The 12,574-nt window shown below is 50.2% G+C and overlaps 1 protein-coding gene across 9 annotated transcripts in view; it reads right to left on the reverse strand.

Annotated features, from left to right (window-relative positions):
* Positions 1-12,285, reverse strand: part of LGALS12 (galectin 12) — a 73,700-nt gene extending 61,415 nt beyond the window's left edge. For 2 of the 9 annotated variants that reach the window (XR_012159826.2, XM_073351818.2), the window contains exons 1-7: positions 12,071-12,278; positions 10,810-10,996; positions 8,671-9,033; positions 6,874-6,962; positions 2,678-2,888; positions 1,532-1,651; positions 1,030-1,068 (exon numbers count right to left, since the gene is read on the reverse strand). Coding sequence is in view for 8 of the 9 variants with exons in the window: in XM_073351818.2 (XP_073207919.1) it covers positions 1,030-1,068; positions 1,532-1,651; positions 2,678-2,888; positions 6,874-6,962; positions 8,671-8,724 (513 nt within the window). In the remaining variant the exon portion in view is untranslated. Of the gene's footprint in view, positions 1-1,029; positions 1,069-1,531; positions 1,652-2,677; positions 2,889-6,873; positions 6,963-8,670; positions 9,034-10,809; positions 10,997-12,070 lie in introns of all 9 variants that reach the window. The other 7 variants (XM_073351817.2, XM_073351816.2, XM_073351819.2 and 4 more) reach the window with 7 other exon arrangements.
* Between the last annotated feature and the right edge of the window lie 289 nt (positions 12,286-12,574).

Here is a 12,574-nt window from a genome sequence, read left to right on the forward strand (position 1 = left end):
ACGTGCACAGAGTCCTCCACTAGCCGCGCACTCGGCGGGGGGGAGGGGAAGAGACCAGCACACACACCCATGGAAAGGTCTGTAGCTCAGAACCTGCATGGGGCTGCGTGGACAATTCAGAGTCTGACAGACTGTTGCACTGCTGCAGTGATGCGTTATTAGAGGCTGAAGTCATTGGGCCCGATTGGACGCTCTGGCATCGGCTGCATTCAGGGAACGGCACCAGGCACGGCACAGATCCCCAGATGGGTTGCTACAGGACCCAGGACGGTAGGTCTTTCCCTCTATGCTAACACCCTCTCCTCCCCGATCCGTCAGCTATGAGATGCAAAAGGACCACAGATTGGAAGCTCTTTGAGGCAGGGACTGGGTTTTTGCCATGTATTTGTACAGCACCTAGCCCAATGGGGTCCTGGTCTGAGACGGGGGCTTCTATGTGCTACCATAATACAAATAAGGGAAGACACCAAGTCCCCCCACCCACACCTTGGCTTTGCCAGGGTGTGTGGGGGTGTGGCTGGGGCAGGCCCATGCTCTGGCTATTCTGCCCCCCTGCAGAGCCCCATGGGCGTCATGGAAGCAGAGACAAACCCAGATGTGTGTGATTGGGGAGGGCTGGCTGAAGGGCCCCTAAGTTGGCTTCCCTACTCAGCTGACACATCAGGGGATGGATAGTTGTCTGCTGAGCTATCCACAATGGGACGTGTGCTGGGATTTATCAGGGACAGATGCCTAAATTTAAGACCAAGAGTTCCCAGAAGGGCTGGCGATTTGGGGGTGATTCATATTTCAGGGGTTGCTGCTCAACTCCAGGCACCTGATGTTCAAAGCGACCAGTGCTGGCTCAACAATCAGACCCCGTTGGGCGTGTCTACGGCCAGGCACCCCCCTTTAATGTCCCTAGGCACTTTGGAAAACCTCAGCCAGCTGCCCCTGCAAACAGATCGCGGTTGTCTCATAGGAGGGAGCACTACAAGGGAACACCCGCCGGCCCATTGGGTTGGTGCTGAGACATTCAGCTGGACTCACATGAGCAACAGGGTACTCAGTTCGGCTGGCGTCAAAGGGCTGCCCATGCAGGAGAGAGAGAGAGAGTTAAGGACTGGGGCCCTGATCCACAGCTGGTGTAAATTAGGGGTTGCTCCATTTGTGTCCCTTGGGCCAGACCCCCAGCTGGTGTAAATTGGGGTCTCACACCTCATCGCTTCTTGGCTGAGCTCATTGTGCACATCAGAGCTCCTTACATCCCTCCATCCCCCCTCCCCCTCACAGCTCCCTGGTTGCTACCCTCCCATCCCCTGCTCTTTCAGGGGCTTCCTGCAACTCCCATCCCCTTTCTCATGCCAAGGGCTCAGGGTGTCCCCAACTGCCCCCATGCTTCTGTGTGCACCCTCATTCCCCCTACACCAGGGCCTCATCCTCCCCCTCCCCCCACCAACAGAAGTTGTGTGCCCTGTCCCCGCCCACTGACTCCCCTCCCCGATGCAGGGTGCCCCATCACCCTATTGGTTTGCCCCACAGAGGGGATTACATTGCTGCGTAGGAAGGCCATGCTCTTCACCATGATGTCACCAAACACGCCCAAGGTGTCCACTCGGGCCAGGGGCAGGCGGGAGTGATACTGGAGGAAGTGCTGCCCATTCACGCTCACCTGGAGAGAGGGAGAGGGGAGGAGTTCAGCTCCCAGAATGGGCAAGATCTCAGCAACCAGCTGGAGTAACCATGGTCACCAGGGCGTCAGAGGGGCCAGTTACACCAGCAGGTGTAAATCAGCCACCAGCTACATCTAGTTACACACGCTGAAGGTCTGGCCCCTTTTCTTTCCCCACCCCTAAGTTACTGGGTTGATGCTGCTCTCAGTCACCCCAGTGTAATTCAGGAGAGCCCCCATGAAGTCATGCCAGTGAGACCTTGGGCTAAGCCAGCAGAGAGCCAGGCTCACCCCTGTATGTCTCCCCTATTCAGGAGCTGCCAGCGCTAGCATGAGCAGGCTGAGGGGCTGTCCCACCTTTAATGCCCCCCAGGGGCACAGAATAGCCAGAGGGCAGTCCTGTCCATGTCCTCTCCCTGTGCCAGGGCTGCTGCAGAGGAGCCACCTCTACACTTGGGAGCCCCCTGCACCAGAGCTACTCCAAGGGGACCATTCCCCCCCCCCAGCTCCCCTGTGGCCTCCTTTGCACCAGCACTCACTGGCATTAAGGGGCTGCAGGGCAATGTTGGACAGGGCCCCTGGGACCTGAACTCCTGGTGGGGGAGGCACTGGGTGCATGCTTGCCCGAACGGGCTGATAACAGGGGTCAGAGACAGCCTGCAGCCTCTCTGTGCCTGTCACCTAAGGGAGATCATCATCCCACTGCAGCTCCAGTTACCACCCTGGAACTGCTACCACCAGCCCACTGAAGGCTGGGGGGCAAGGGGGGAGAAGACCTGCCACATAGCCACGGGAACCCCCCAGCCTACCAGAAGGGAGGGCTTGTAGCCATGGAAATCCCTGGCCCCCATTGGGGTGGGGACACATGTAGAGCCACAGGAACGCCCAAGCATCCCAACACCCATCCGGCAAGGCTGGGAGAGGGGCCTTTAGACATGGGTGGGCTTGTGCCCGCCCACTTCCCAGGATTTCCAATAAGGCCCCAACACCCAGCTACAAGCTAGGGCTCCACCCACCACTCCTCACCTGTACCTCATCCTGCCCAAAGAGGAAGAGCAGCTGGAAGGCCTCTCCCCTCTTGAGGGGGAGGTGGGGGAACTTGGTCTCCTCCAGCCAGCGCCCGTTCTGCAGGGTGTTGCAGATTACGTGGGGCCGGGAGTGGAAGCGGGGGTTGAAGTGGATGGCAATGTCTGGCCGGGGCATCAGACTGCAGCCACACTGGAAATCCACCTGGAACCTGGGGGACAGAGCACAGAGTGAGAGTGGGCAGGGGGCACTACATGGACTCCTGGGTTCTCTCCCCAGCTCTAGGCAATGACAAGACTGACCCTGCTGGAGTCCAGGATATTTGCAGACCTGGGGCCTGAACCTCAATTTGGGGGAATGAAGGTAGCTGTCAGAAGCACAGACCTACAAATACACCTTGAAAATAGGATGTTGACAACTTCTCTCTGCCCATTTGCCTATCTGGTGGCAGTAGCTCTTACGCCTACTCCAAACCTTAGCTCCCTCTCGGAGCTGAAGACTAGGAGAGTCAAGAGGTGGGACATCTTGTCTGGGGAGCATTAGTTAAGCTTCTGTTAAAATGCACAGTTCCCCAGAGAAGGAGAACTCTGGCACTGGAGAAGGAACCTTCCAGCTATTGCTAGTTTCTCAGACCAAGGACTCCAAAAAAATTTTTACGGAAAAGACTTCATCTCGTAGGCCTGCTCAACACTTAAACTTAGATCGACCTAGCTATGTCGCTCGGGGCTGTGACAAGTGTCACACTCTGTGCGCTGTGGGAAAGTTGACCTAGCCCCTGGAGTAGACGTGGCTAGGTCAAGAGAAGAATCCTTCCATTGGCCCAGCTACCACCTCATGGTGGGGTGGATTAGCTGCATCGATGGAAAAACTGCCTCCTGTTACTGTAGGAAGTGTCTACACTATGGCAGCTGAAGCATCATAGCTGCGCCATGGTAGCATAGACATGCCATTAGTTTACAGCAGTGGTTCTCAACTTATTGCCCCGGACCCTGCCACGTGCAGTGGGCCGGCTGCCCTGTCCCTTGACCCCAGAGCTCGCAGGGCCAACCAAGAGCCCTAGACCCTCCCTATGCGGGGCTGGCCAGCTGTCCCGAGCCCAGTCCCCTGCCGTGTGGCTGCCCCGGACTCCACAGCTTGCAGGACAGGGTGACTGCCCCAGACCCCCACCCCCATCGGGCCAGCCGGGAGCCCCAGACCCCACTGGGTAGCCCAGAACCCTAAGCGCAAGGCAGCCGGGAACCTGGTGACCTTGGCATGCTGGCAGCCTTTAGCACATTGCTGAGCTGGGCCGCAGCTGTGTGCTACTTCGGTTGGAGGTTGAGAACCGCTGATATATATAATATGCACCCCAACTCCAAAACTATAGATCTGTTTGCCTTATGAATCAGATCTACATCTGTGAACAACCTGTCTTGTTCCTCTAATGTAATGTTTCATATCCTACAATACGCCTTGAAAGATTTGAAATAAAAGTATTCAAGTTCATCAAAGAATATACAGAACACATCTACCAGATTAAGACAAGGGGGTTTGTTTCCTTTGTAAAGGTCTGTGCACTAGACCAGTGGTGTTTAAACTGTGGGTCGCAACCCAGTACTGTGAGGCACTGGGTCACGGCAGCTCTCATCAGCACCATGGACCAGGCTTTTAAAAGTCCCGTTGGCGGTGCTGCCCAGCTAAGGCAGGCTAGTCCCTACCTGTTATGACACTGCACTGCGCCCTTGAAGCAGCCAGCAGCAGGTCTGGCTCCTAGGCGGAGGGGTCACGGGGTTCCATGCACTGTCCCTGCCCCAAGCACTGGCTTTGCACTCCCATTGGCTGGTTCCTGGCCAATGGGAGCTGGGGCGGGGGGGGATGTGCTTGCGGGCAAGAGCCATGTGAAGCCACTTGTGCACCTCTTCCTAGGAGCTGGACCTGCTGCTGGCCACTTCCAAGGCACAGTGCGGTCCATGGTGCCAGGACAGGCAGGAAGCCTGCCTTAGCATCCCCGCTACACCGCTGACTGGGAGCCACTGCAGGTAAGCCCGTGCCCTATCTAGCGGACATGGACAGAAGCAGCAGAGAAACTGAGAAACCTGAAAGCCAAGAGCCACTTGGCAAGTGACCAATAGAAATCAGAGGACGGCCCCTCCAATAAGCCCTCAAATCAGAGTATATAAAAATTGAGGTCACCAAGTGGGACCCCAGAGTTTTGATGAATCACCCTGTCATACAGGGTCACAGAACTAACAAGAGCTAACTGAACCCACAAAGAAGCTGTATAATCCCTAGTGAAACCAATACTCAGAGGTTTAACAGAAGAAAAAGCAGCGAGGTTTCGCTTCAAGGATTGTATTTCTTCTGTTTTTAGCATTAATTCCTGTAGGTTATCTTGCTGAGCCAACGCTCTTTAGCAAGACCTCAAGTAACCAGGGTTTAGAGATTGTAACTATTGCTATAGACATGGCCTCCTTCGTAAGTCCAGGCAAACTGACCTAAGAGATTTGAACTGTAAATGTAAGCAATTGCTTTTGCTATTCTAAACCAATCCATCCGAACAGGCAGGCCCGCTCCCTTAAGAGACAAATGCCTCCTTACTCCTTGGAGAGATACTGGAAGGGTGATAAGTGTGTTAGGTCCTAAAGAACTGGTGGCATAAGTAAAAATAATAAGAAATCTTGGTGATTTTCATTGGTCCTTGGTGTAACTGCTGAGCCTCAGCCATAGTCCGTCACAAGGGCTCAAATAAATTGGTTAGTCCCTAAGGTGCCACAAGTACTCCTTTTCTTTTTGCGAATACAGACTAACACGGCTGTTACTCTGAAACAAGACAACATTGTGTGGTCAGTACAGGACTAGAACACTGGTGGTCTACACTTGATTAATGAACTATTGATTATATGCTGATGTGGTTCTGAGTGAATAACTGAACTGTTGATTGGTTGAGAATAACCAAGTGTCTTGATTTAAGCAAATATTATTCAAGTTAAAAGTTGACCTGAAAAGAACCCAGCACTGAATTAATAAGCTAATGCTCCTTGGACTCAATAAAAAAGAGTTTATGCCATTCCATTCCATTCTAACATTGTCTATAACACATATCCAGTTGGCAAATCTAGTTTGTTAGATTTCAGCAAATTCATAAAATTAACCCCATTTCATGCTTAAACCACTTGTGTGAAGTGGAGCCACCCAGAGTGGTTCTCACTCATGCTTCCCTAGGAAGAAGGGAACAGCACAGAGCACCCTAGCCACTGGTCAAGGAGGGACTAGAACCCCTAACTCCCTGCTTGGAGGCTGACTCTGCTGGAGTCCAGGGATTGCCCAACCCCAACCCTTGGTAGCTTCAAACTGGAACTGGGAAAACATTTTTGGCTGAAATTGTTTTGTTTTGTTGGGGGAAGGGGTGGCAAGGAAATGAAGATTCAGCAACACTAGAAGATTTTGCCAAACTGTTCATTGGGGGGGGGGGGAATCCATTTTTTTTAAATTGATATTTTCAGTGATTTTTGTTGGTTTGTCTTGAAGTTGCTGCTAATGTTATTAAATTCAAAGATGTTAAAAAAATCATCAAAACTCAAGCATTTTGTTTTGGATCCAAGTGAACGTCCCCATTTGACCCTAAAAAGGGGTCATTTTCAAAATCACCAACAAAGTAGAAAAAAGCCCAACTCTACTTTAAACTGACTTTGTCCCCAGGAATAAGTTAGAGTTGCCTCTAGGCTGCTCTAATCCATACCTCCCGCATGCCACCTGGAAAGCAGATACTAGCTGTAGCATAATGCACTCTGACAATGGCTGGGGTGGGGTGGGAGTATAACCCAGGTCCCCCAAGTCACAGTCCAGTGCTGTACCAACTATGCCATGATTCCTCTGGCCTTACACCAGTCAGGGATTCCCTTACGTCAGGAGAGCATTTCCACCGACTTATGCTGCAAGAAAGGCTTCACTGTAGCTAAGAATCAGGCCCATAGAGTGGCATCATAGATAAGCAAATTCCTGGCCCAGCCTTGTAAGGGACTGGAAGGATCCTGAAACTCCCTGATTAAAGGAAAATCTAGCTACAGCTCACCTGAGCACTGTAAAATCAGAGGGTTTAACACAATTAACTCCCAGCAGCCACTGAACTGGTGCATTTTCTGTCTGACTGCAGGAGCCATGAATCAAGGGGTTTGAGTAGGATGAGAAGCCTGAGCCCCAGGGAAATAGCCTTTTACCTTTCGGCCTCTGCAAGGACCATGCCCTGCACCAGAACCATCTTTCCATGGGTCAAGCCACCGAAGATCGTCGTGATGTACGGGAGCACCTGGAATGGACAGAGAGGTGGAGGAGAGGGACCCATATTGGTGCTGGAAATGGGAGAGTCTGGGAGCTCTGACTGGTAACACTGGACTCTTGGGTTCTCTCTCCAGCTCTGGGAGGAGAATGAATATAGAGAGTTTGAAGGCAGGGAGAGGAGGCTCTCATCTGTGCTCAGTTGGGGCTGGGAGACAGGACTCCTAGGTTCCATTCCTAGCTTTGGGAGGGGAGGAGAGCAGCTAGAGCAGGGGTGCTGTGAATACAGATGTCCTGGGTTCTATGCCCAGCTTTGGGAGGAGAATGGGGTCTCATGGATGGCATCTTAAAACAGGAGCAGATTAGCTGGGGCAAATGGGAGTTAGAACTTGGGTGTCTTATCTCCAGCAGATTCACTGTGTGACCTTGCACAAGAAACTCCCACTTCTTCCTCTTTCTGTGCTTCGGTTTCCCAGGGTATCAGACACCAGTTATTGCTTTAGCACAATGGCTAGTGGTCAGTGCTGGAAAAAAAATCTAGTCAAACCAAAAAAGTTACAGGGGTGGGGGGGAAGTGTGATCAGACACACAAGGGTATGAAAATAATACAGCCCCTAAGCCCCAGCCCTTCTCCCCATTGGTGGAGGCTAGTTGACCAGATGATTAAAAGCCAGAATGTTTTATCTGAACCCCACTAAACTTTGGGGAGAATTGAGGGTACAATGGATTCAGGAGCTAAAAAACCAGCACCTTTTTGTAAAGCAGATGCCTGGATTTAGCAGAGCCACAACTCCAACCTCCTGAGCTAGGAACTGACTTGATTTAAGGAAACTAGCAACCGCCTGCCTGGTCTCAGCTGAAGTTTCTGTACCTTACAGAGTCTCACATGATCAGTCCAGAAAGGCTCAACAGAAAGACATTTGTGCAGACAACAGCCAGATGGCCAAAAAGTTTAGTGATAACCTGATTAGCCCCTTCCCCCCAAACAAACAAACACAGCTGCACAGAGGAGCTTAAAATGAGATTCCATCTAAACTAGTCACACATGCAGGGCTTGGGGTTTAACCCTTTAAAAGTCAGGTTTTCTTTAGACTTAAGATCAAGCCAGACAGTCCCTGCTGCAGTAGGGACTCAAGGAGCCAGCTTGCCAGGAAGGGAGGTCAGCTGTCAGATATCTGACAGCACCCTTCTTGAGATCCGTTGAGAAAACAAAAAAACCCACAAAGGCATGTTTTAAAGTAAATGGCAAACACCCACCCTCTGGGCAATCAGAGCCTTTGTAAGGGGCCTTGTGTCAGGCACCCCAAGGTTTGAGACATTCAGAGATCAATTGCCTCTTTTGGGGAAACAAAACACAACTTGGCCCATGAGGGAAAGAGAGAGGAGGGAGAACATTAGCTTGGGAGCTTTCTGGGGCAAGGACTGCTTCTTTGTTCTGTTTGTACAGCATCTAGCACGGTGGGGTCCTGGTCCTTGAGTAAGGCTCCAACCTACTACTACAATACAAACAATGGGAGTGCAGGAGCTATGATCTGCTCTCAGATCAGATGCACCCCTATAAACCTGGGGGCTGGAGCCACTCCTTTCAGTTCAATACCTTGGCTCTGGACTGACACCCACTGAACACAGCATGATTCAGCTATAAGAACACATGAAACTGGGCAAAGGCCGGAAGTAGAAGTGAACTGATCTTCAATTTCATTGCACGCTGGCTGCCCCAGGGCACAGAGATTACTCACCGGGTGGAAAACTGGGGGCTGGAGGATGAAATCTACCGGAGGAGTGGGGCCCATGGCTTGAAAATCCTAAAACCCAATAGTTATCTTCAGCTTCCAGCAGGGAACTTTAGAGCTTGGAGCAGTCACATGATGCAATCACACTGGGTGGAGAGAAATTTGTAACAGCAATCCACCCCAGCTTGCCTCCTAGACAGATTTTGGTTCTTTCACATTCCATGCAGGGTCCTAGTGCCCTCCGCCATTGTCAGGGAAATGCTGAGCCAGATCTTCAGGTGGTGTTGATTGGCTTACAGCCATTGGCACCAGTGGAGGGTCTGACCCACTGAGTGTTTGCGCTGCTGACTCGTGCAGTGTCGCTAAAAACTGAGGGTAAAAAAATCATGAGTCAGCAATATTGCAGCCCCAGGAGTTCATAAATCATGAATCAGCTCCCTCCAAGAAATCATGAGATTGGCTTAAAAATCACAAGATTAGAAAAAAAAACACTAATAAATGCTGGGCTGATTTAATTTACTTTCTGTTTATTTATTGTTTTTAAGCCTTTAGGGATCAAGCTTCTTTTGGCGTTTGCAATATTTTAGGGGTGGGTGGGTGAGATGACAGATTTCCCCTGCAGGGAATTCAGCTGAAACTAGAAAACTCATTTTACTTGGGATCTGAGGTGGACCTTGAACCACAGTTCCTGCCTGTACAGGCTCCTAAGTTCGCGTGGAAGTCATGAGATTGAGTGTGGCTCGCTGGCTTTGCAGCTAAAGCACTAACTGAGGATGCAGGGCATCTGGTTCAATTCCCAGCTCTTCCCCCACACTCTCTGTGTGACCTTGGCCAAGTCACTTAATTGATCTGTGCCTCAGTTTCCCCATCTGTAAAATGGGGACATAATAATCCTTCCTTTGTCTATTTTGACCGGGAGCTCTTCGGGGCAGGGACTGTCTCTCCCTGGGGCTGTGCCTTGCCTAGTATGCCAGGGCCATGATCTTGGCTAATGCTTCTGTGGGCCACTGTAACTAAGTAATATAAGTAATTAATAATAATGTGTCAGGAATAGCTTGCATGATTGGCCTCTCATTTAATTTCTTTGGAGGAAGAAACATGCTCCCCAAGTGTTGCATAAATTCATGCCCCTTTGTCAGTCACAACAATAAACTTAAACAAACAAACAATTATTTAAAAAATTTAGGTTTCAGAGTAGCAGCCGTGTTAGTCTGTATCCGCAAAAAGAAAAGGAGTATTTGTGGCACCTTAGAGACTAACCAATTTATTTGAGCTCATGAAAGCTTATGCTTTTAAATTTTTAAAAGTGTAATTTCCCTCCACCAGATGGTAGTGTTGTCCCAAAAGTTTTTCATGTGATTTTGTGGCTAAGTTCCACCCAAGTGGGATACAACATAACAGGGTCCAATTCTGCAAAGGTTTAAGCCTGTGCATAACTTTAAGTAAAGTTGTAATTATTTGTATTACAGGAGCACAACCGAGAATGGGGCCCACATCATGCTGGGCACTGCATATACCCTGAAGTAGATAGATCAGGACCCCATTCTGCCAGGCATTGCACGAAGAGTGAAAGACAATCCTTGTAACCAGAACAGACTAAGACTAGGGAAGGGAAACCCTCAAAGTCATACAGGGAGTCAGTGGCAAATAGAAACCAGAAATAGAACCCAGCTCTTCTAGGCTAGGGCAGCACAGCTGGTGCAGGACCTTTGACCCTGGAAATGTTCAACTGTAGATTAAGGGGCCATCCTATTACCCGGAGAAAAAAACAGACTCAGCAACTTCCGGTGGCTTTTGTCCCAGGAGCTGCTTGGAAGGATCAGGGCTGGACTTTGATGCTCATTTGTTTGTTGACTTGCCAGACTGCGCTTACAACTCATTTGTGGGGTGATCACAATCTTCCCAAATGGGTCTCCAAGCAGGTTCCTTGTTAGGATCATTCCCTAACAAGCAAATTTGCCCCAGGCCATCTCTCTACCGACTGGCTCTCCAGATGTTGCTCCTGCAGATCCAGCTGTTTCTCCTCAGTTTTTCATGGTCTTGACAGGGGCCATCATACCCAAATGTGCCATGAAACGCCCCACTGCGGTGACACAAAAGTGAAACTCTGGGCCCCACAAAGTCAATGGGAGTTTTCCAAATTACCTCAATGGGGGTAGGATTTCACTCACACTCATAGTCGGGAAGGGAACTCACTCCATTGCACCAATTGCTGGGGCGGGATTCTCTGGCCTGTGTTATGCTAGATGATCTAATCGTCCTTGCTGGCCTCCAGAACAATGTGTAGATGAATCTGTACGCTGTCTCCGAGAGGCCAGAGTGAGATCTAGAACTGAGAGAACACTAAGCATTGGGGTCTGTTTTACATCTCACATACAAATGGATCGATCTATCCCTGCCTCCCACCCTCCCCACACATCCATCTACATATAGATATCCATCCTGATATACCCATCCTCTCTCAGCACCCCCCCCAAATTGGTTGATAGAAAAGTTTTGGCCCCAAACTCCGGAAAGCAGAAAAATTTGCCTGAAAACTGAAAAATTTTCAGTTTGGGGGGTTGGTTTTCAGTTTTCTAACAAAAAAATTAAAACTTTTCAAGGAATGCAAACATCATTCATGACAATTTTCCATTTAGTCAAACTTTAATATTCCATTAAAAAAAAAAAGTTCAGGTGGAAAAAGTTTTTAGCAGCCCCTATTCACAAAACCCCTTTGAGGCAGAGACGTTCATTACGGCCATTTTTAAAAGGTAGGAAACTGAGGCACAGAGCATAAGTGAAGTAGTGTGTAGGAATAGGGTAGTATCCCTTTAAATAATTGGTGCTGTAGTGGTGCTCACCGTGTTCTATGTTTTAGAACCCAACCAGGGAATGTAACTAGGCCTTGCATGTTTTGTGTCCTCAGTAACCACTGTTATTTGGACCCCATTGTGCCTGTGTGGTTGCTTCGTGTTATGTAAAGAGCTAAAGGTCATTTTCTTAGCCTATCGCTTTGACTCCGGTCTTTGCATCCCTTCACTGGCTCCCCCTTCTCTTTCACATAGACCTAACCAATTGTCTTCCCTTTCAAGGTCCTTCATGCTCTATCCCCACTTGACCTATCATTCTCATCCGCTATGGAGGTGATGACTTCTGCCTCCAGCCAGCCCATGATGCCGGCCTCCATCGCCCAGTGCCCACTAGTTACATTTTCACACAAACTCCTTCATGCTTTCTCCTCTGCTGCCCCTCGCGCTTGGGAAGAGCTCCCTGTAAACACCCACAAAGCCACCTCACTGTCCACCTTCAAACTTGTCTCAAATGCTCCATTGCCGGGAGGCCTACCAACACCTTGACAACAGTTAGGCCACTGGTGGTCTGAGCCCACAGCCTGTCAAGCTGACAGTGATTGTCTCCTGGTTACCTTCTGCTCCCTCGTCTGGCTGTATCCAACTGTCATCTCTTGTCTTATCCTTAGATTGGCAGCTCGCTGGAGGAGGGGCCATCTTTTTGTGCTGGGCCTAGCACAATCGGATCCTGCTCCAAGGTGCTATGATAGTGCAAATATCACAGACAACAAGCGACTTGCTCAAATATCTGGACTAGAACAGGGAATGGCAGCATGATCTCCAGAGTCCTAGGGGAGGGCCCTAGTCATGAGGCTGCGTGTCCTCTCTGGAAACTAGCTTAACACTCTGCCAAGTTCCATCTGACCCACTAACTTGCCTGAACCAGCTGGAAAAACACCCCACCATGACACCAATGCATCATGTGTCCTCGACCTTGGTCAGCGAACCTTCACCAGGGTTCTGATTACAGCTCAAAAAAGACGACCCAACAAATTCCAGCCTGGTCGACCCAACAAATTCCAGCCTGGTCCAAAGGGTGGCTGCAGCCAGGAGAGCGGTGTAGGAATGAGGTGGAAGGG

This window comes from Lepidochelys kempii, chromosome 7, assembly GCF_965140285.1.
Source record: "Lepidochelys kempii isolate rLepKem1 chromosome 7, rLepKem1.hap1, whole genome shotgun sequence".
Taxonomy (NCBI): Eukaryota; Metazoa; Chordata; order Testudines; family Cheloniidae; genus Lepidochelys; species Lepidochelys kempii.